Below are 23792 nucleotides of genomic sequence, written 5' to 3' on the forward strand. Positions count from 1 at the left end.
TCAGCACTAAACACACACCTTCAGTGGCGGTGATGCAGGATGCAAACACACTGTCTGGCTCCCAATGCTTTCCTATAGTGGGACACTGGTGTCACGTAGATGCTGCAGGCTGGGTCCAGAGGGTCGGTTCTGAGAAACGAAGGGCTGGACAAGGAGGAGGTCTGCCTGCTGGACGTTGTTGCACTGCATAGTCGGATTCCACAATGCGGGTGGAGGGGTACCTTTTTGATGTCGGGAATCTTCGTTCGGTTCTGTCGCAGTCAGGGGGTCCTCCGGATTCAGGCTGCAGGCGTCAATGTGTTGGAATGGAGTGCTCAACCCAGGATGGGAACTTGCTCAGAATCGCCTGGGTACCAACTCTATTTTGTTGGGCCACCTGGTCACGGGCCATGGGCGTCTGGTGTAGAGTGGGCAGGACTTGCGGTTCTGGAATCCTTGGATGGAGTTTCTTCTTGGACAGGGCCACTGTCCATGGGAGTTCTTGGTCCTCTGTAATGCAGGCAGTCCTCTGGAGGCCTTTCAGAGGTCCTGGTTCTGCAGAATGCATTGCTTTCTTTTTGCAGGGCTTTTGAAGCTAGAGACAGGCTGGTAGGGCTGGGGCCAAGTCAGTTTGCGTCTTCAGTCTTTTCTGCTGGGGTTTAGCTTAGCAGTCCTTCTTCTTTCTTTTTGTGAGGTCGCCAGGAATCTGACAAACTGGGTTCAGGGGAGTCCTTAAATCCTGGATTTAGGGGCGATACAGGGGTCAGAGGGCAGTAGCCAATGGCTACTGTTCCCAAGGGTGGCTACACCCTTCCTGTGCCCACTCCCTTTGGGGAGGGGGACACAGACCTAACCCTATTGATCTCTGCCCTCCAAACTAAGATGGAGGATTTGGCAAGGAGGGGGGGGGGTCACCTCAGCTCAGGACACCTTAGGGGTGGTCGCAGCTGAGGTGGCCACTCCTCCCTGCTTTCCCTAATTTTCCCGCTGGACTTGCTTCCAAAAGTGGGGCTTTGTCCAGTGGGAGGGGGGTAGCATCTCCACTAGCTGGAATCCCCTGGGGCACTGTAACAGGAGGCCCGAGGCTTTGAGGCTCACCCCAGATGGCACAGTTCCTGTGGGGATGGTGTGAAGCACTTCCACCCAGGAGAGACTTTGTTTCTGGCCACCGAGAACACAAAGGCTCTCACCCCATGTGGTCAGAAACTCATCTGAAAGTGGCAGGCTGGCACGGACTGGTCAGGCCTGCACTAGTAGTTTGGCTAACACACAGGGGGCATCTATAAGATTCCCTCTGGGTGTATTTCTCAATACATCAAACACTGGCATCAATGTAGGTTTATTGTGCTGAGAAGTTTGATACCAAACTTCCCAGTATTCACTAAAGTCTTTATTTAGCTGTGGAGTTGACAAACTTCCAGACCATATACTCACTATGGCTACACTGCACTTACAATGTCAAAGAATAGACTTAGGCACTGTATGGGGTGTATTGCTCATGCAGCTTTGCCCTTACCTGTGGTATAGTACATCCTGCCATAGGGCTGTAAGACCTGCTACAGGGGTGACTTACCTATGTCACAGTCAGTGGTTTATGGACAGGGCACCCTGGGAGGAGTGCCATGTCGACTTTGTCTTTTTCTCCCCACCGGCACACAGAATCTGCAATGGCAGAGTGCATGTGCTTGGTGAGGGGTCACCTAGGGTGGCATAATACATGCTGCAGCCCTTGGGGACCTTCCCTGGCCACAGGGCCTTTGGTACCATGGGTACCTTTTTACAAGGGACTTAACTGTGTGCCAATTGTGGTAACAATGGTACAGTTTTTGGGAAAGAACAGTGGTGCTGGGGCCTGTCTCAAGTTGGCATCAATAGCAGACAAAAAGTGGGGGGTTAACCATGCCAACAAGGGCACTTTCCTACAGTAGTGTAGCATTTCTGATGGATACAACTACCTGTGGATTCCTCACCTCATGAATACTCCAGTGGCGCCAGCATTCTACGGAAATCTTCTTACTAGTCTCTGCACGTCGACGAGGACGTCACTGTCTCGCACGCGACGCCGTCTGACGTCATACAGGCAATAAGAGGTCCTCGACGACGTGCGGACGTCAGTTCCCTTTTTTCCGTGCATTCGAAACGGTTATCTTCGAGGGAGCAACTGTTACTCTTGCGGTTACAGTGTATATCTTGCTGCATACTCTTTCTCTGTGGAAATAATGTCGCAGAGAAAGTCTGGATTTAAGCCTTGTCGTGAGTGTGGAGGCAAGATGTCGGTGACGGATCCTCATTCCGATTGCCTTTGGTGTTTGAGCTCCGACCACGACGTCTCGACTTGTGATTCATGTCAGCACATGAATCCGAAGGCCCTTAAAGAACGTGAGGCGAAGCTGTTTATGGCCAATTCAAAGGAGAAGCATCACAAGAAGTCTTCTCCAAAACATCGGCGTCATCGAGACTCCCGGCGCCGTAGAGAATCTCGGCGTCATTCAAGGGAGGCTCGTTCCAGGTCTCCGGATCGGCGCCGAAAGACATGGGAGGTCAGCCCCACGGTGACGCCGCATCCTTCGACGCCGTTGCCCTCTCCGGCGTCACCAACTTCGCCTGGACAGGCGTCGGTGATTGAGGTATTGGAGCCTCAAGTGTTTTCTCCGGCGCAGACGCCGAGGCCGGAGTCGGGGTCGCCTCCGAGACAGGCACCCCAGTATCCGGCTTTTCCCACCCCTGGAGCCGATAGTTCCGCATTCTTGAATGCGATGTATGCCATCTTCCAACAGATGGCTCCAAGGGGTGCTCCGGCTGGGCCTTTGGCCTTTTCTTTGGGTGATCCTGCGCCTCTTCGGCCGGCACCCTTTATGCCCTTTCTCCCGTTTGGGAACGTGGGCTCGGCGCCAGTGTCGGCGCCGGTGGCCGCTCCGGTGGCTTCGGAGGGATTGGCCCCAGGGATTTCCATCCCGTCGACGTCGAGATTTCGGCCTGTGACTCCGGTGGGTCCATCTGTTTCAGCTGCTCTTCAGTCGGCGCCGAAGTTACCCGTGGCGCCGGATGCGGCGTCGGTGGCTTCGGAAGATCGGCGCCGATCTCCGACTTCGGCGGAGGCATTGTCGACTCCGCGGATTGAGCAACGACTGCATTCAAGGAGGCGTGCTCTCCGGGTACTAGAAGAGCAGGAGTACCAACGAGCCCTAGAGGAAGGAGAGCTAGAGGACTCGGGTGATGGGCTGCGTGGACTGGAGTCGGCCAGTGGGCTGGACACTTCCCCTGAGTGGGACCTTTCGTCCCCGGGGGAATATACTGAGGAAGCTGCTTCCTTTCATACAGTGGTACGGAAGGCAGCTAGTTTTTTGGACCTGCCTTTGCCGGTGGTGGAGGCAAAACAAAACCTTTTGACGGAGGTGTTGCATCCGGCCTCAGCCGCGGCGGAGCCTCTGCTACCTTTTAATGACGCTCTGCTGGATCCGGTTTTAGAGGTGTGGAAGAGGCCGGCATCTTCCCCAGCAGTTCACAGAGCCGTGGCCAGGAGGTATCGGACGGCTCCAACTGATCCTGGTTTCCTATCTAGGCACCCTACGCCGGAGAGCTTGGTAGTGCAGGCCTCCTGTTCGTCCAAGTCAGCGCCTGGTTCTTTCCCGACGGTGCCTGGGGACAGAGACTCAAAAAAGCTAGAGGCGCAGTCGAAGAAGATTTTTTCGTCCTGCAGTCTGGCGTTAAAGGCCACTAATGCGACCTGTATCCTGGGGAGGTATATTAATGCTCTGATGGATGACATCTCCTCTTCGTTTACAGAGCTTCCCCAGGGTCTTTTGGATCTTGTCTCTGATGCCCAGGCTGCTGCGACTCAAATTATCCAGACGGGACTGGATACCACCGACTCGGTAGCCAGAGCAATGGGCACAACTGTGGTGGAAAGGAGACAGGCCTGGCTCCGTAACTCGGGCTTTTCGGCAGATGTACAGTCCACATTGTTGGATCTCCCGTTTGATGGGGACAAACTGTTTGGGGCTAAGGCTGATTCGGCCTTGGAACGTTTTAAGGAGAGCAGGGCCACGGCTAAGTCGTTGGGACTCCAAGCTCCTTCTTCCACGGCCTCTTCCAGATTCTTCAGGAGGTTTCGTGGATTTGGGCGTGGCTCTTCCTCCTCTTCCTTTCGGGGAAGATATCAGCAACCTGCCTCTTCCCACCCCTATAGATCTTTTAGGGGGAGGGGTAGAGTCCGCACCAGGGGAGCCTCTCAGCAGCACTCTGCCTCTTCCTCATCCTCTGGCGGGGTGCAGCAGGGGAAGCAGCCTTAGACTTCCACCGTTTCCCACTCACTCCTCTCCTGTAGGGGGAAGATTACAGCATTTTCTCACCAAATGGGAGACTGTTACGTCGGACACTTGGGTTCTCAGTGTTGTGGGAAAAGGCTACACCCTTCCCTTTCGGGAGTTTCCGCCCCTCATCCCGCCCCGCCCTTCGTATTGTTCACAAGAACACCTCCTGTTGCTAGAACAGGAGGTAGAAGTCCTCCTTTTAAAGGGCGCGGTGGAGTTGGTCCCGGAGCAGGAAAGGGGTCAAGGAGTTTACTCAAGGTATTTCCTGATTCCCAAGAAGGATGGTCGTTTGAGACCAATTCTGGACCTGAGGATCTTGAATTGGTTCCTCAAGCAGGAAAAGTTCAAGATGCTGACCCTAGCACAGGTGCTTTTGGCGTTGAACATGGAAGACTGGATGGTGTCTGTCGACTTGCAGGATGCTTACTTTCATATCCCGATACTCAAGTCACACAGGAAGTATCTCCGGTTTGTGGTGGGATCGCAACACTACCAGTTTGCGGTCCTTCCGTTTGGTCTTACTTCAGCACCTCGAGTCTTCACGAAGGTGATGTCGGTGGTTGCGGCAGAGCTCAGAAGGAAGGGGATAGCAGTATTCCCTTACTTGGACGATTGGTTGATCAAAGCCAAGTCCCCGGAGCTTGTGTTGCGTCATCTGCAGTCAACAACCCAGTTGTTGTTCGACCTGGGCTTTTCGGTGAACGAGCCCAAATCTCACCTGGAGCCCTCTCAGCGCCTCCTGTTCATAGGGGCAGTACTGGATACGACATTGGGTCGGGCCTTTCCTCCGCCTCAGCGGATTCAAGATATTCAGGATTTGGTTCCAATGTTTCGAAATGGAGCGGTAGTTCCAGTCCTCAAGGTCCTTCGTCTGCTCGGTCTTTTTGCCTCCTGCATTCTGTTGGTCACGCATGCTCGCTGGCACATGAGGGCTCTTCAGTGGTGCCTCCGAAGGCAGTGGTCTCAACACAGAGGGGATCTAGAGGGTACTGTCAAGATCTCCAGAGATGCTGCTGTGGATTTGAAGTGGTGGATTGCAAGCAACAATCTTTCACAAGGAAAACCGTTCCAGCAGTCGCCACCAGTGGCCACAGTCATAACGGATGCTTCCACTCTAGGGTGGGGAGCTCATCTGGGGGATCTGGAGATCAAAGGTCTTTGGTCTCCAGAGGAACAGATTTTTCACATCAATCTGTTAGAGTTACGGGCTGTACGTCTGGCTCTCAAGGCCTTCCTCCCTTCCCTTCGTGGTCAGTCGGTACAGGTCCTAACGGACAATACTACCACGATGTGGTACATAAACAAGCAGGGAGGAGTGGGGTCGTACCTTCTCTGCAGAGAAGCTCTTCGACTATGGTCCTGGGCAAAGGACCATCGGATTTGCTTGATAGCAAACCATCTGGCCGGAGTCTTGAACGTGCGTGCGGACAGTCTCAGTCGCCACTTCTCGGCAGACCACGAGTGGCGTCTCCATCCAGATCAAGTCCGTTTAATCTTCCAGAAGTGGGGGTTTCCTCGGGTAGATCTGTTCGCCACTCGAGAGAACGCGCATTGTCCGTTGTTCTGCAGCCTTCAGTATCCGATGCAGGAAGCATTGGGGGACGCGTTTCAAATGACCTGGTGCGGCCAGTTGCTTTACGGGTTTCCTCCCATACCCTTGATTCCTCGAGTATTGAGGAAGATTCGCCAAGACCGGGCTCTAGTAATTTTAATAGCTCCGGATTGGCCAAGGAGGGTGTGGTACTCCGACCTTCTCCAACTCTCAACGTGCCCGCCGCTCCGTCTCCCTTTCAGGGCAGACCTCCTCTCACAGTCGCAGGGGCAGGTTCTACACCCCAACCTCCAGAGTCTGCACCTACATGCCTGGAGATTGAACGGGGCAACCTGAGTTCCTTCTCTCTCCCGCCTGAGGTAGTGGATGTTATATTAGCGGCCAGGCGACACTCCACTAAATCTATCTACGCTAATAGGTGGTCTAAATTTGTTGCGTGGTGTGGAGAGAGGCAGATTGATCCTTTACATGCTCATCTATCGGACGTTTTGTCTTTTGCTCTATCTCTGGCGCAGAAAGGTTGTGCAGTGGCTACCATTAAAGGTTATTTATCGGCCTTGTCAGCCTTCATATGTCTTCCAGACCAACCATCTTTATTTAAATCCCCTATTGTTATCAGATTCTTGAAAGGTCTTCTAAATCAATATCCTCCAAAGCCATTCGTTATGCCGCAATGGGATTTGTCCTTAGTCCTGACTTTCCTTATGGGGTCCCCTTTTGAACCTATGCATTCTTGCCCCTTGAGGTATTTGGTTTTAAAAACAGTCTTCCTGATAGCTATAACATCAGCAAGGAGAGTGAGTGAGTTGCAGGCCTTATCAGTAAAACCCCCTTATACAACTTTTTATGGGGATAAGGTGGTGTTGAGGACCAAGGCTGCTTTCCTCCCGAAGGTTGTTTCACCCTTCCATTTGGCTCAGGCAATTACTTTGTCCACGTTCTATCCTCCGCCTCATCCTTCCAAAGAGGAAGAAAGACTGCACCGTCTGGACCCAAAGAGAGCGTTGAGCTTCTTTATCGATAGAACAAAGGATTTCAGGCTGGAGGATCAGCTGTTTATTGGATACGTGGGCAAGAGGAGAGGAAAGGCAGTCCACAAGAGAACACTATCCAGGTGGGTTGTTCTTTGCATTAAAATATGTTAGTCTTTGGCAAAGAAGGATCCTCCTGAGGGCATTAGAGCTCATTCCACCAGAGCTAAGTCGGCCACTTCGGCCTTAGCCAGAGGTGTTCCTGTGGTCGACATCTGCAAGGCCGCAACTTGGTCGTCCCTTCACACTTTTGCAAAACATTACTGTTTAGATTCTGAGGTTAGAAGGGACGGCCATTTTGCACGGTCAGTGCTGCAGGATTTCTTGGTTTGACCATTTAGGCACCCACCGCCGGGCGTGGTACTGCTTTGGGACTCTATTCATGAGGTGAGGAATCCACAGGTAGTTGTATCCATCAGAAGAACGAGTTACTTACCTTCGGTAACGACTTTTCTGGTGGATACATTAGCTACCTGTGGATTCCTCACGGTCCCACCCGCCTCCCCGTTGCCTTTATGGTCTTGCCAAGTAATCCTTGAGTGTGCTCCTCTTGGTCTTTGAGGGTGCAATAGATGTATATATATAATATATTTATATATGTATAGGTATATGTGTATATATCTTTATGTATATACTTGGTGTGTGTATATATATTTTAAAAGAGAAAGTTTTATATATATATATATATATATATATGTACATAAAAAGATTTACAGTTATTCATACAATGTGGTGTATTTTTACAATATAATGGATGTTGCTTTGTTCTTTCATTGCATTGTCTGGTTGTTCTCATGCACGTAAAAAATGATTGGTACTGACGTCCGCACGTCGTCGAGGACCTCTTATTGCCTGTATGACGTCAGACGGCGTCGCGTGCGAGACAGTGACGTCCTCGTCGACGTGCAGAGACTAGTAAGAAGATTTCCGTAGAATGCTGGCGCCATGGGAGTATTCATGAGGTGAGGAATCCACAGGTAGCTAATGTATCCACCAGAAAAGTCGTTACCGAAGGTAAGTAACTCGTTCATTACTGACATTCCTGCGACTGGAAGAACGTATTGTCTAGATGTGGCACTCACCAAGCATGCCAGTGGAGACCTTGCTGCTGCAGTGGTGGCGCTTCCTGCATGGTGTTCCTGAGCAGCCTGCACAACAGAAACACAGAAGTGAGCCAGTGACATGTGCCTAATAAGCTCTAAAAGACTACTATAGTGGCTATCTCAATGACACTTGCTAATTGTGTGCATGTGCGGACTGCAGTGCAAGGAAGGAGCTTTTGTGACTTTGGGCATAGAGGTGCTCACCAGAAGTGTGTGGGAGCAGATTTCCACCTCTGCTGTTGCAATGCCTTAAAGCGACTCGCGCCCTCGCCATGCATGGCTAATTACCTCACATATTGCATCACTCATGACAAATTCTATTACATCTTTGATAATATCACTGCAGCATTTGCAATGAAAGTATTGATGACAAAACCGTGCATGGTGTCGGTGGAAGTTATAGTTACCTTAGGGCATGAGTTACAGTTACTTGAGATAACTATAACTATCCCACACCCCACCATGCAGTGTTTTCAGCAATTATGTAATTTCAGATGTCATTATGGATGTTATCGATGCCATCATTGAACACTTTTTTTAAAGAACTTTATTGAGTTTCTGAATATCATATAGCCATTACATCACATGTCTCAGGATATACAAAACATTTCACCCTGCAAGAGACATATTCCAGCATACATCCTTTCAAAGAGTAAAGCAAAACCATCTCAACAATGAAATAGTTGAGACACCTAGGGAGGGTCTAAGATGGTGTCCAAATATCCCCTAGAAGGAACACAACTGAATTGCAGTAGTGTGGAGCATTAGTATGCTCGCTCCTGTGTCCAAAAGTGTAAGGATAGAGACTCTGAACAGTCTTATGGCCACAGTGATGTTGCTAATGTAACAAATACTTAACATATGAACCCCCTCCTCCCTGATCTGCTTGCATGGTGGTCATCACTTTTGAGTCTGTCTTGGAGGTCCAGTTGTCGGAGCGTGCAACTTTTGCCTGGCCAACCCAGGCATCCTACGTGTGTGTACTCCGTTTCCGGCTCCCTTCCAAGCTCTTAATCATTCAGGCATCTTCTACCCCGGAGGCAGGAGGATCTTGTGAGCCCTGCAGGTCTGATGTCATAGCTGTCCAAGTTCGCAGGTCATTCTACAAGAGCTCATCTCTGTGAACTTAGTGCATTCGTACCTTCTCTGCATTCACCCATTCAACTACATCCTTCATCTAAGTGGCATGTGTGGGTGGCGTCGGCCGTAGCCACGCAATGGCGAAACATCTTTTTTGTACGACAAATTTCCTGCTCAAGTGTTTCTTAGTGTGTAATGGAAGCAGACCCAACAGTACTGTCAGATTTCTAGCTCTACCTCCTATCCTGAAGCCCTATTAATACTATACAACACAGTATTCCAGTGAGAAGACAGGGAGGGGCAGGACCATAGCATATGCAGGAAATCCTCTGTTTGTGCTTCACAGCAGAGACCGTTGGCCGCCCGATGGACATAGATCGTATGTAGTCTTTGCAGGGTGAGATATGTCTGGTGTATAAAGTTAGATTGTAGAAGCTTGAAGTGAGCATTGGAACTGTCTCTCCGTACCTCCTCATGGATCTTCACCCAGTACTTGGCCCGTAGCAGTTCCCCAATGACGCTTCCCATTTGATATGTACGGGAAGTACTGCCTGTGGGAGGTCGGAGCATAATGCTCGATACAGGTTGGAGACCAACCTACGCCCCCCTGCCATGCTTATCATGACTGACAAAACATCGGATCTAGCTGGTTCATCAGGAAAGGAAGGACAAACCGGGCACGCTGTGATTGAGATCTTAATGTATTGGAGCTACTGTCCTCCCCCAAGGAGAATAAAGCCGTAGCTTCCTTTCTGGTAATGAAGCATTGCTCTGTGTAGCGATCCCCCATGGTTTCATAACCACCAACCATCCTTACATCTCTTTACCAACATGGAGTCTGAACATTTTCAGAAAAGGTTGTACCACCCAGAGAGCCATTGCCGGGGCATACGGAGTGTGCTGGGTTACCCATCAACAATCCCCTCACACACACCTGCCACCAAAGACTGATCTCCAGGAGCACATGGAACAGATATCTCCTATTCAGGGTATCAAATGCCTGTTTGATATCAGCACCAGGTCATAATCATCAGTTGGCTGTTGCGGAGCGTGGTAGACATGGGCCAACATGGGTTAAATGTTACTTTAACCGAACTACAATGCAGAACGTGTTATCATGTTATTAAGACCATGGCTGAAACGCATCAGAAGTGTTACTGAAATAAATGCCTGTTTGATTGCAACAACCCAGAGTTGAGCACCTTTCATGTATGACTTTTGTGGATTTTTGACTGGCGTGCTCCTCCACTTAAGCCTACACCCTATAAGTGATGATGGTGCAACGGGAAACCTTTTAGGAACCTATATATGACCCTTGGGAGAGGAGGTCCACCAAGGGCTAAGGGGTTAGGGTACGTCTACCCTTCTACCCTGCCCTTTTGTGTGTGTGTGTGTGTGTATCTCTCTCTCTCTCGCTATATATATATATATATATATATATATATATATATATACACACACACACACACACAGCACGGGGTGCAAGTCTTGAAATGGCAGCTGCAAGATTTCTCTTCATGCTGCAGCCATCCTATCAGATCCCTCAAAAGGTACTACCAGAAAATATCCCTTTTTTTTTGGGGCAATCTGAATGCTCTATTTTTTAATTTTTTTAATTTGCAGGACCGCATAAGTAATGGGATACTGCTGTCCAGATATCACTGTATTTTGAAGCTTAATTTCTCAAAAACAGCTGAACTGACTTACAACTAATCACATACAGCATTCTTTCTTAGTAAAGCAGCCTTCTAGCTTTTGGTATAATTCTGTTCAGCTGTTTTTTTCTGTATGTGTCCTCCCAAAATTCTTATCGGAAACATGCGTTTTGGCTCTCCCCTTCTTTCTTGGCCCCATTTGACAGGTCACCCTAATAACCTCCTAGGACAGAGCTGAGATCAATGACCTAACGTTTTTTTCAGAAATTTTTGTGCAGACTCTTCAAATCGCGTCAAAGTTATTAGCAAAACAAAAAAAATATTTTCCTATGGAAGCTCTGACCTAGCTATAACTACACAGTGGCACTGTAGTAAATAAAAACGTGGTTGTGTGTCTGCATATGTATATTTACACACATACATATATAAACAAGCATTTGCAGTGCAATGGATCTCAGGTTTGCTCGTATTAGAGCTATTAGCGTTGTAAACTCCTAACTTTTCTTGCCACATAAACTAATAATGAAAAGTAAAACATTCTCACATATGCGAGGTGATGGTCGCCATGAGTGTGACGAAGACACAGAAAAGGGAACAGAAGTTCGCTCTCAGTGAAACTAATCAGCGAAAATGCAATTATCCATGTTACCGGCAAAAGTGCAATTATCCATGTAACAGGGTTGATGTCATGCAAAGCGCTTGACTTCTGCCCAGCGAGATCGCGCTGCACAGGAAATGAAAAGATAAAGTAGTCCAGAAACCAGCTGAAAACACAGAGCCTCATATGTTTTCAGTAGTTTACCAGTGCGCTCGAGGAGGGCTAAACACCTTAAAAGGCATGACATATGTATGCCTTTCACAAATGGAATCAATTGATTTTTTTTAAAAGGCAAGCCCACAAACTAATGAAAGTGATGGGCGTGGTTAGAAAACCACAGAGAGATTACAACATAGTCCAGAGCGCTTACGTGCACTCAACCCTGAAAATGCACATATGATGTGACTCCCAATGTTGTGGCCATAGTGTAATGCCTCCTGATTAAAGTCCTGAAAGATAGCAACTGACAACCCCTTTCTTTCTTCAGCCTTCAATCCACATGGGCCATTGCAGCCTGCTCAGGTGTTACGTAATACTGCAACTTTCTGTGCATCCTTTTCGCTGTCTATTTTGCAGGCCGCTACTCATGCATTGCTGATTGTAAGATAGGCGATGAACTTAAACACTTTTAAGTGCTGTAACAGATATCGTCCTGGAAATGGAATGCTCTTTTTTTATTTTAGGACTTTCAGATCTGCATGCTCATTTCATGTGTCTTTAAATTCATCTTTGTACAAGTTGCTCTCTGCCTGTTTAGTTGAGCCAAGGTGCTTGGGGTTTAAATTGACTTTCTCCTTGGCTAAATCTCAATTGACTGCAGGGTGGTATATTAACCTCTTCGCTGCCAGGCCTTTTCCCCCTCAAGTGGCAGGCCTTTTTTTGGCTATTTGGGGCAGTTCACGCTTAGGCCCTCATAACTTTTTGCCCACATCAGCTATCCATGCCAAATTTGCGTCCTTTTTTTTTTTTTTTTTTTTTTTCCAACATCGTAGGGATTCTGGTGGTACCCAGAGTTTGTGGGTTCCCCTGATGGAGACCAAGCAATTAGCCAAAATACAGCGAGAATGTCGGTGTTTTTTTAATTATTATTTTTTTAATGGGGGAAAAAAGGGCTGCAGAAGAAGACTTGTGTTTTTTTTTTCTGAAAATGGCATCAACAAAGGGTTGAAGTGCTAATATCACCATCTTCCCAGCTTACAGGTACAGGCAGACTTGAATCAAAACCCAATTTTTCAACACAAGTTTGGCATTTGACTGGGACAAAACCCATTTTTACGTTTTTTTTTTATTTGATTTTTTATGTGCTTTCAGCCTCCTTCCAGTTAGTGACAGAAATGGGGGTGAAACCAGTGCTGGATCCCGGAAAGCTAAATGTTTCTGAAAAGTAGACAAAATTCTGAATTCAGCAAGGGGTAATTTGTGTAGGTCCTACAATGGTTGTCTACAGAAAATAACAGCTGAAACAACAAAATATTGAAATTGAGGTGAAAAAAACAGCAGTTTTACTCTGTAACTTTTTCCTGCGACGTCAGATTTTTGAAAGCGATATACTGTTACGTCTGCTGGACTTGTCTGGTTGCGGGGCTATATAGGGTTTGTAGGTTCATTTTTGGTCCTGGGCTCTGTAGCCATATAGGGAAACCTACCAATCCCAAACATTTCTGAAAACTAGACACCCGAGGGAGTCCAGGGAGGTGTGACTTGCATTGATCTCCCAGTGTTTTCTTACCCAGAATCCATTGCAAACCTCAAAATCTGGCTTAAAAAAACACTTTTTCTTTACATTTTGGTGACAGAAACTTCTGGAACCCGAGAGGAGACATACATTTCCTTCCATCCAGTGCTCCCCCAAGTCTCCCGATAAAAATGATACCTCCCTTGTGTTGGGGCCCAGGTGCCTGCAACAGAAAAAGGCCAAAACCCTGTAGATATTGAGGGGATAGTGCAGGGAGTTTATAAGTGCATATTTTTATTTTATACATCTTTAGGCTGACTCTGCTTTGGGGACCCACATAAGTGAGGTATCATTTTACTTGGGAGACTGAGGGGAATGCTGGAGAGTAGGAATTTTGTGCCGGAGCGGTGATCCTACAAAGACAAGTCAGGAAAATATGCTTTTTTTTTTTTTTTTTTGTAAAGAAAATGTTGAGGTTTGCAGAGGAGTCTGTGTAAGAAAATGTTGGGGGATCCATGCAAGCCACACCTCCCTGGACTCCTTGGGGTGTCTAGTTTAAAAAAAATGTCTGGGTTTGGTAGGTTTCCCTAGATGAAGGCCACACCCGAGACCAAAAACATAGGTGCCCCCTCCCCCCCCAAACACAGGTAGTTTTGTAATATATAATTTTGATGTGTCCACGTACTTCTGTGATGTTCCAAACACTAAAATTGTGAAAAGAAACGCACTTAGGTTATGTTAAAAAGACCCTTCACCCACCAACCAAGTTGGTGGCATGCTTCATCATCTGGGTCCCACCTGAGACACCTAACGTGTCACAGGTGTGCTGCGATGCCTGATTACAGCGGAGCAGGTTTTGTAATATTTACCACACATACTGGTTGGATTTGGCCCGAGGGTGAGTGATGGTTCAGTAGATCAAATTTCATTAACAAGACATTTCACAAAAATGAAATGCACTGTTAAAAACTGAAGGCCAAAGTACTGGACCAATGACTCGCAGCTCGTGATCTGTAAAGCCGCGCCAAGGCACCAACTGCTTTACAGTCCATTCACAGACCTTTCATACATGACATGCACAAGACGATTCACGCCACCAGCCACAGGTCCAGCACATTACAACACTCGCATTGACAGACAGCACCACTCAAGGGCCCATCATTTACATACGCCCACACGCTTGATACAGCAATCACACTAGCTGATGGAACTGTGTGCACCGCCAGCCAAATGTCACTTCACACAGACCGCCAGCCAAGCGCCAGCCCACTAACTCCACCAGCCAAGCGCCAGCCCACTCGCTCCGCCAGCCAAGCGCCAGCCCACGCACACCGTCATCACTTGTTTGTTTGTTTATAAAGAACAAAGAAACCACTAACTAATTATAAAATAAGTACAAAATTACAAACACAAAAGCTCTAACTGAAAACATGACCGAAATGTGAAACTGAACATCTGAAAATATAAAACAGGCAGTTTACGTTCTCTGTATTTCCCCAAAAAGTTTTTGGGTGTGGTAACTCCTGAAACAGCTGGCCACACACAGCCCAGGCCTTGAAGGGCAATCAGGGCAGTACATTCAGCTCTCCCTCCAGATACCTCTTTGGGCACATACTCTACATTTCTTAATGGGCAAGTCTTTTTTGGGAGTGGGAGGAATGTGATCTGGAAAGTGGCGATCTTTCAATCTAGCCACATCCTCCACCAGTGCTACTCTAGGAACTCTTGCCTGTTCCACCACAATAAGGCTCTCTATCACTGACTCCTGAAATGTAACAAATTTCATCCTTGACTCAGGTGAACAGTCCTTGAACACAATAAAAGCATTAAAAGTTGCCAAATGAAATAAATGGATGGCCAACTTTTCTTACTACACGTAAGTCTTACAAAGAGCAGTGTAAGGTTCCAACCTCTGATCTACTCTATCAACACCACCCATGTATTTATTGTAGTCCAAAATGCACGCAGGTTTTCGCACTTCGGAAACCTGACCCCAAACAGTCACACAGGAAGTACTCTCATCATGGATGGTAGATAGCATGTACACATCCCTCCTGCCTGAAAATTTCAGAGCTAACGGGGCAGAAATGGCCAACACTAATTTCCCCCCTTTGGGGGGGGGGGGGTGACCCTTGCCGAAGGGGTGCCCCCAAAACACACACAACACACAATCCCTGGGGCCTAGTGGGTTTCAACTCTTCTGGGGCGAGATCGGCCAAAAACATGGCTGATCTAGCCCCGGGGGGGCCGAAACATAAAAAAAAATATTGCCCCCAGGGCAGCGACCCCCTTAGGCAATTATTACTAACAATATAATCCCTGGTTTCTAGTGGGACCCTTGCCCACGGGGTTGCTCCCCCCAAAAAACTAAACTAAAGTCCCTGGTGCTTAATGGAGGATTCCTGCTCCATGATCGTGGGCTTTGTCCGCGATGGTGGAGCAGGAATCCATTGAAAACAGGCACGGGGGAAAGGGAAAAACTCTTTCCTTTCCCCCTGTGTCTGTTCCCCCCCACCCCCAACACCCCCAAAAGAGAAGGACTCACCTTTTATAGACGTACTGGGAGCAAATGGCTTCGAGCGCATCCTAGGCAACATTTGATGACAGCGCGCCGACGTCATCAGATTGCCGGGGGGGGGGGGGTCGGTAGTGGAAGGGGAAGCGATTCCCTTTCGATCCCCGACTGGGGAGTGTGAGAGGTAGGTCCACGGGGAGCGCTAGCGCTCCCCCCTTTGGTCAGGTGCAGGACGAGCTGGTCTCGTCCCAGGCACATGACAACTGTGTGCCTGGACGAGACAGCTCACCCGGGGCATGGGAGGGGTTAAAGAGGCTCTAGGCATCAGTTGTTAAAGAGTGAATTGGTTGAAGACCAAGGCATTGTTGCTGGCACTCCATACAGAAGACTAGCTGACCCCAGGTTTGACCTTTTGACGACACTAAAGTTCACCCTTGGTTTACAGGGTTTACAGAAGAGTACCTTTCAAGCTCACCCAACACATAGAATATTCTTTCTTTTTCGTTTTAAGAAATATTGACAAAAGGGTCTGCTAAAAGTAAATCTTGTGTTGTAGCGAGAGATTTCCCTTAGATACAGTCTGAGCATTATGGAATTATCACCACTTTTGAGGCTTGGGAAATTTGTTTTTAATGGCAGACACAGTGCATCCATCTAGAAGACAGCTCAAGAATGAAGTTTGTTAAATGCCTCCAACAGTCAGATTGAATTGTGTTCTGATTTATTTATTCATATTTTTGTTTTCCACTTCTAAAATGCATATAGTTTTTAAAGTATTCTTGCTGGAAAAACGGCCAAAGCTCAACAAACTGTACATTCTGCATAGGAGATACCACTTAGTTGTTTCTTTGTTGAATTTTCAATTTTAGGGAGGAAACCTGTGACCAGTCTGAGGCATCCAATGGATCCTGTCAAATAAAGGCACATTCCTGTGAAACATCCAGCAAGGAAGCATTCTTCAGTCGATTAGAAACCTTCACCATATCCTTTTCTAAGTAGAGCTTTCGGATGTTGGAGTTAAAGACTTGCTTAACTTATGAGTGCTCCACTGGTGACGCCTGTAGAGTCTGACTGCTTTGTACCAAATATTCCTGGCATTTGCATTTGCACACAAAAGTAGCTCCTGAGTAGCTTCCCATTTTGTTTTCCACCCATCCATTGTCACTGAAGACTGTGAGTTGAGAGTTCTGATCCACTCTGGTCACTTGCCTGTACTTAGTACAGTGCGGAACAGATGTCCACACTTCCTCTGCATACTTCATGTTCTTCTCTTCCATCTATAGTGTGATGGTTGTGTTCTGTGCTGTATACTGTCCCGGCTTTAATATTAGAGGAATGGCAGTGGTAATATTGCAGAATGAATCTTGTTCTTTTGACTCTGTGTTCAGATGATGATGGATTTACGTAGGAAGAGTGTTTCCTTGACTTGTGCACTCCCTGAAGTGGGCTGGGAAGCCTCATGAGCTGTCACCCTTGGCCTGCGCCCAGTATGGTTGGACCAACGTTGAAAGTGACATGCTAAAGTGTTCCAGCTGCCAGGCCTTACTTTGCATGACCCTGCATCCAACATTTGATTTCAGCAACTGTATGTATAATAATGTTTACTTGTTTTCACATAGTGCTTTGTGTCATAGCTTCTGGATTTGTAGCACGCTAAATATCTGTCATTAACATTATCCAGTTCAATGGTAATTGTTTTATTGACCTCAAGAATCCAAAGGCTCGGGGCTTATTGGACCAGTAGCATTCAAGTTGTAGGATTTATTTAACAGGGCATCAATAAGTATGTTGGTGTTAAGTAGCCATTTGTATCCACTCCTTGATAGGCGTTACATTCTGGCAGTTCACATCATTAATGGTGCTGTTGTGTAATATTCAATATTCTTAGTGCATGGTACATTTCTAGCACCCCTCCAACTTCCATCTTACACCTGTGTACTATTGCAGTGGGATTTATCTCTGATTTCCTAATTCTTGGCCTCTCCACAGAGAACCTTTTGCAAGTGAGGTGGGCACAGAAAGGATTAGTTTGTATCACTTAGGTTGTGAGTGCTATAAAAATTACACAAAGTTGCATGAGCTACCTGAATTGACCAGGATAAGGCGTCTGCAGCTTCCACTGATCTTGGCTGTTTGGCGGCCTATGTTAAGGCATTTCAGAGCCTTAAGAGAAATGGCAGTTTGTAGCACTAACCCCACAAGGTAGTAGTACAATATTTAATGCTTGTAGGGGAACTCTGGAAACTCTTGCTTGTGGCACCCTGGGCAGTTTTCTCAAATTTCCTGTGCAGAAAAATAAATTTAATTTGATAATTAATCGGGGTGCCTGGTGTCAGTATAAAAAGCAGAGTAAATCAAGTCACCTATACAGGGAGTGCAGAATTATTAGGCAAATGTGTATTTTGACCACATCATTCTCTTTATGCATGTTGTCTTACTCCAAGCTGTATAGGATTGAAAGCCTACTACCAATTAAGCATATTAGGTGATGTGCATCTCTGTAATGAGAAGGGGTGTGGTCTAATGACATCAACACCCTATATCAGGTGTGCATAATTATTAGGCAACTTCCTTTCCTTTGGCAAAATGGGTCAGAAGAAGGACTTGACAGGCTCAGAAAAGTCAAAAATAGTGAGATATCTTGCAGAGGGATGCAGCACTCTTAAAATTGCAAAGCTTCTGAAGCGTGATCATCGAACAATCAAGCGTTTCATTCAAAATAGTCAACAGGGTCGCAAGAAGCGTGTGGAAAAACCAAGGCGCAAAATAACTGCCCATGAACTGAGAAAAGTCAAGCGTGCAGCTGCCACGATGCCACTTGCCACCAGTTTGGCCATATTTCAGAGCTGCAACATCACTGGAGTGCCCAAAAGCACAAGGTGTGCAATACTCAGAGACATGGCCAAGGTAAGAAAGGCTGAAAGACGACCACCACTGAACAAGACACACAAGCTGAAACGTCAAGACTGGGCCAAGAAATATCTCAAGACTGATTTTTCTAAGGTTTTATGGAGTGATGAAATGAGAGTGAGTCTTGATGGGCCAGATGGATGGGCCCGTGGCTGGATTGGTAAAGGGCAGAGAGCTCCAGTCCGACTCAGACGCCAGCAAGGTGGAGGTGGAGTACTGGTATGGGCTGGTATCATCAAAGATGAGCTTGTGGGGCCTTTTCGGGTTGAGGATGGAGTCAAGCTCAACTCCCAGTCTTACTGCCAGTTCCTGGAAGACACCTACTTCAAGCAGTGGTACAGGAAGAAGTCTGCATCCTTCAAGAAAAACATGATTTTCATGCAGGACAATGCTCCATCACACGCGTCCAAGTACTCCACAGCGTGGCTGGCAAGAAAGGGTATAAAAGAAGGAAATCTAATGACATGGCCTCCTTGTTCACCTGATCTGAACCCCATTGAGAACCTGTGGTCCATCATCAAATGTGAGATTTACAAGGAGGGAAAATAGTACACCTCTCTGAACAGTGTCTGGGAGGCTGTGGTTGCTGCTGCACGCAATGTTGATGGTGAACAGATCAAAACACTGACAGAATCCATGGATGGCAGGCTTTTGAGTGTCCTTGCAAAGAAAGGTGGCTATATTGGTCACTGATTTGTGTTTGTTTTGTTTTTGAATGTCAGAAATGTATATTTGTGAATGTTGAGATGTTATATTGGTTTCACTGGTAATGATAAATAATTGAAATGGGTATATATTTTTTTTTGTTAAGTTGCCTAATAATTATGCACAGTGATAGTCACCTGCACAAACAGATATCCCCCTAACATAGCTAAAACTAAAAACAAACTAAAAACTACTTCCAAAAATATTCAGTTTTGATATTAATGAGTTTTTTGGGTTCATTGGGTTCATTGAGAACATGGTTGTTGTTCAATAATAAAATTAATCCTCAAAAATACAACTTGCCTAATAATTCTGCACTCCCTGTAGAGTTTATTCACATAGGGTGCAAAGAAGCCGGGTCTTCAAAGCATTATGAAATTACAGGTAGTCAGATGAGATCTTAAGCAAGACAGGAGAAGTATTCCTGACTCCAAACCCCAGATAATAGAAGAAACATCCTCCATACCAAACTGCAGTGATTGCAGAGTATACCTTTACCATATGGCCTTAAAAGAATGTTTTCTCAGAATAAACCAAGTTGTCACCTAGTAGACTATGATGACCTCAAGTCAAAAGGATCAGAAGACCCATCTGAAGAGTTACCATAGCCTAGAGAAAACAAATGTTGCTTTAACCAATGTTTTCCAGGTATAGAGTAAGAAACATCCCATAAGCCCATAGAACAGAAGAACAACAGCCAAAGTGAAAGTCTAAAGGGCAATATTTTGAACAGAGGAGGCATGGGGTGGGTCTTGGATTACAATGTTTTGGAAAATAAAATTACAAAAAACATTTGCTTTCCAAGTTAGTAATCTGAAATGTGCACAAGGTGAACTTTAACCACCAGTTTTATTTAAAGTAGTGAATCAGTAGTTTCATGCATAAGTGTTTTAATTAATCTGTGAAAAATGAAAAAAACATGTTGCCAGGCAATTCCTTTCATTAGAATAAACAAACCAAAGTAACCTTTCAGGGAATCAAATCTTCCTTTCTTCAATACAAGGTCACCTTTTTACATTCATACATAGAGAATTAATTCTCTACCTGAATCAAGTTTATAAAATACAGTGATTATTTCATAGCCTTCTAGCATCTACCACTCACAAGCATTCAATATAAAGAGAGATGTGGCCATTCAATGGCACTGTCTGTTGTCATAAAAATCTACATAGAACATTCATAACATGGATACTAAAATGTTCTTTTATTGGATGCATGTTAGATTCTTATGACTTCTACTCCAACACACATCATTGTTCATTCAAGAGCGAGACCAGAACACCTGCATAGCGACCATTTTGGAGCTCCTGAATCCTCCAAAACGCCATTGTCAGACTAGGACGCAGACCAATTGGGATGGTAGTTGGATAGTTAGATGATGTAAGGGTTGCATTTACAATAGAAACTACATCGTGAAAATGTAATAGAACAATACATGAGGAGTGAGAGTGTTTATTGGGAAAAGAAGGGTCTTCTTTGTGCACTGGGTTATTTGTTTAATAGAGCAAGTGTACCAGAAGAGGGATAGACTGCATGTCTAAAATCCATTGTGCCAAGTCGGATTCAGAAAAAGAAATAAAATATAATTATTCAATGTTTAAAGTTTTGTGACTAAGTGTTCCATTTAACACTTGTCCAGTAGGAAAAGTAATCAACCCAGTGAGAGTTGGAGTGAGAAAATATTGGTACAACCTTTGATTTTGGAAATTGGGGTATTATTCAAGGGAGGTGGGTACCCACCTCCGGTAATAACTACAGTCCTTGTTAGGGTTAATCACTAATGTCACTAAATAAACCTGAGCTCAACTCCCTCGTAGCTATGGCAGAGAGCACTATGCTATACCCACATTTCTGTTTGTGAGGGGAGAGAGGTTTTCTATGTGAACAGGTGAACTGCAGGATACTGCTTCCCTGTCTAAACTGTTGAACGCTCATGGATCCTACCACCCTTACGAGCCTAGGCTGAGTTCAGAACTTATTCTTCCAGGGTTACTTCCCCAACCCCTCAAGAGACAAGAAACTAGGGTACAGGTGTAGTTAACCCTCTCATTAGACACTCAAAGGATACATTTATATTGATGACAAAGGCGCACAACAATAAAGGGAAGCCGTGGTATCCTTTAGGTATCTTTAATCTCTAGACCCTGTTAAGAAGACTATTCAAAGTGCTTCTTTGAATAAGCATGATACCAATAGGGTGTGTGAAGGGCTGTAAAAACCTTTTTAAGGTTTTTCCCTTCCCGGAGAAGTAAGTTCTGAACTGAGCGTAGATTATCTCACAGAGCAGACGGGCGTAATTTATAGGCAATGTGTAAAGTATTTAGGCAGAACTAAAACAGTAATAAAGTTGAAATTCAAAACCATAAAAAAACCAAAATGAATTAGAAAAATAGAGTAAAATGTAATAAAATGACAAAAATCCAGTAAGAGGACCCATGGATATGGATTTTTGAACTTTTCTATAAAAATAGAGCCAAGATGCACAAAGTGCCATTGATAGTCAATGTCTTTGGTAGAACAGGACCAAGGTACTGTTTGCAATGGATCGCAAGCCGGATACACTAATCAGGTTTGTCCTGCTCAAAGATTTTACCTTCTGACTTTAGTCCTTTAACTCCCAGTACACCATAGGAATACACTTCTAAAGCCCCTCTGGATGTCAAAAGGTGGCAGGCAAACAGTTGGCAGCTGAACCTCTTATAGCTTGTTGTGTTCTTGTAGCTTTAACAGAAAGTCTGACTTAACGCCCTTGGAGTTCACTTCTTTGTCCTCGGTATAAGAAGGAAAGCAGGTCAGTTTTCTAGACTCTTCTCAGGTAGCAGGTTCAGCTCTCTTCTGATCTTCCACAGGTCCAGGAGTTTCCTGCAGTAGATAACTGGAGTGCCATAATTGTGCCTGGCATGAGCTAGTGGGTCGGAATGGCCCCTGGGGACCCCCTAACCAATGGAGTAAATGTTCCAGGGGCTAACCCCACTCCCTTTGGGCATTTTCAAATGGCCACACTAAACTTGGGTTCTGAGGGCTGGGGGGCTGTGGGGGTTTACAATGGTAATCCTAATGTCATTCCTCATCTAACACTAAAATCAAGATTGAAGCAGCCACGGTGCCCCCAGTAAACGTAGTGGCAGAAGTCTGATAGAAAAGAAAGCAGGGTTTTCAGCAACCAGACACAGTGGCTACAGAAATAATATTTTGGCTTCTTGCTTCCCTCATTTGAAGTACGCTCCAAGTGTTATATGCAAACCCAGGCTTTGACAAATTATTTATTAATGTAAAAAAGAAGTCCACTATGATTATAAACTGCCTGGCTGCAGGGGACAAAGGAAGGGCCCTTCTTAGGTGTCAGCTGACATTAGCCCATGTGAAGCAGGCGTCTTTGAAGTGCTTCCTTAGTGTTATATGAAAAAGCCCTATTGGACCTGTCAAGCAAAATTTGCATTCAAGCAGGATTTGACACCTGAATGTGAAAAATGAGTGGTCATCTTTGCCCATTCAAGTCAGCCTATTGTTTGCACCTGAGAGGCATTTCACATCCATCGGGGGGGGGGGGTATTCAGTGCTAATTACTGGCTGACAGAAATGCAGTTTCCCTACAAGAAATTGAAATTTATGGTATTTGTCACAAAGTCAGCAGAAGTGTACACATTAGTACACAGTAGCTTGTAGCTCCGGTGGCTGAGACAGTTATTAACAATAGAAAACAGTTTCACAGCCAAATTAGAGGACTGAAGAGCCTGAATATAATAATCATAAATCGGAGCCTTCAAGTGCAGCTTCTTATGTCTGTATTTGCAGCTTACGTGTTGCTTTGTCTTCGTGTAAGTATTGCATCAGCAGTCCCAGGTATAGATTTGGTGTCAACTGATTCCTTGGCAATTAAGGGAACCATAGAGTGTTTTACAGATTCACTGTTGATAGACACAATCAATAAATGTGATAAAGTAAGCTAACTCTCAATTGGTTCACTACGCAGATTTGTTTTTTCCACAAAAACCAACCTCAATTTTAATCAATCTCTACAAGAGGAATAGTGCAGCAAAGAGAGAACCATAATTTAGAAGCAAAAATGAACACTGCTTTATGGCCTGAATGCTGCATTGCACCATTATGCATCTAAGCAACACTAAGATTTTCAAGTTGTCTGGGAATTTGAATGTTCCAAAAAAGGAGGACAATGCATCCTAGTATTACAGAGTGTTTTTATGCTGTTAATACGTATTGAGATGTGTTTTTCAGAAGAAACAAAAAAAAGCCCTGAACCAAGAAGGCCATCTGAAAACAAAAATCTGAAAAGCAAAGCAAAGACAAAGAAATTGAAGTCAATACACTCCAACCAATGATTAAAAATAAATGGGATGGAAATGCAGATGGAGGACTATGTGGAGAATAAAAGCTACGACTCAATTCCTCATGTGACAAGCAGTGATTAAAATGAACTCTCTCTCTCCTCCTCCTCAGGTCCCATACCACCAAAATAGTTAAGGCAATATCTGAACCCAAATAATCTCTGATCTAGTATTTGAGGATGGTTAGCCTGTAAACAGCATGCTACCAGTAGATCATGAACATTCATACTGTGTTTGAGCATGGAAATAGCAATAATGAATACAGTCGAGATCTCACTAAGAGTATGATAATTCATAGATTCAGGGTTATCAACCAGGTTAGGGAAACAT

General features: G+C 45.6%; 1 protein-coding gene across 1 annotated transcript in view; it reads left to right on the top strand.

Moving 5' to 3' along the window:
- ZC3HC1 (zinc finger C3HC-type containing 1) overlaps positions 1 to 23792 on the top strand; it is a 121338-nt gene that overhangs the window by 29755 nt on the left and 67791 nt on the right. Inside the window, exons 2-3 of the mRNA XM_069229337.1 lie at positions 16371 to 16482; positions 16936 to 17086. Of these exons, the coding sequence (XP_069085438.1) occupies positions 16371 to 16482; positions 16936 to 17086 (263 nt within the window). The remainder of the gene's footprint in view (positions 1 to 16370; positions 16483 to 16935; positions 17087 to 23792) is intronic.

The sequence above is a fragment of the Pleurodeles waltl genome, chromosome 4_1 (assembly GCF_031143425.1).
Source record: "Pleurodeles waltl isolate 20211129_DDA chromosome 4_1, aPleWal1.hap1.20221129, whole genome shotgun sequence".
Taxonomy (NCBI): Eukaryota; Metazoa; Chordata; class Amphibia; order Caudata; family Salamandridae; genus Pleurodeles; species Pleurodeles waltl.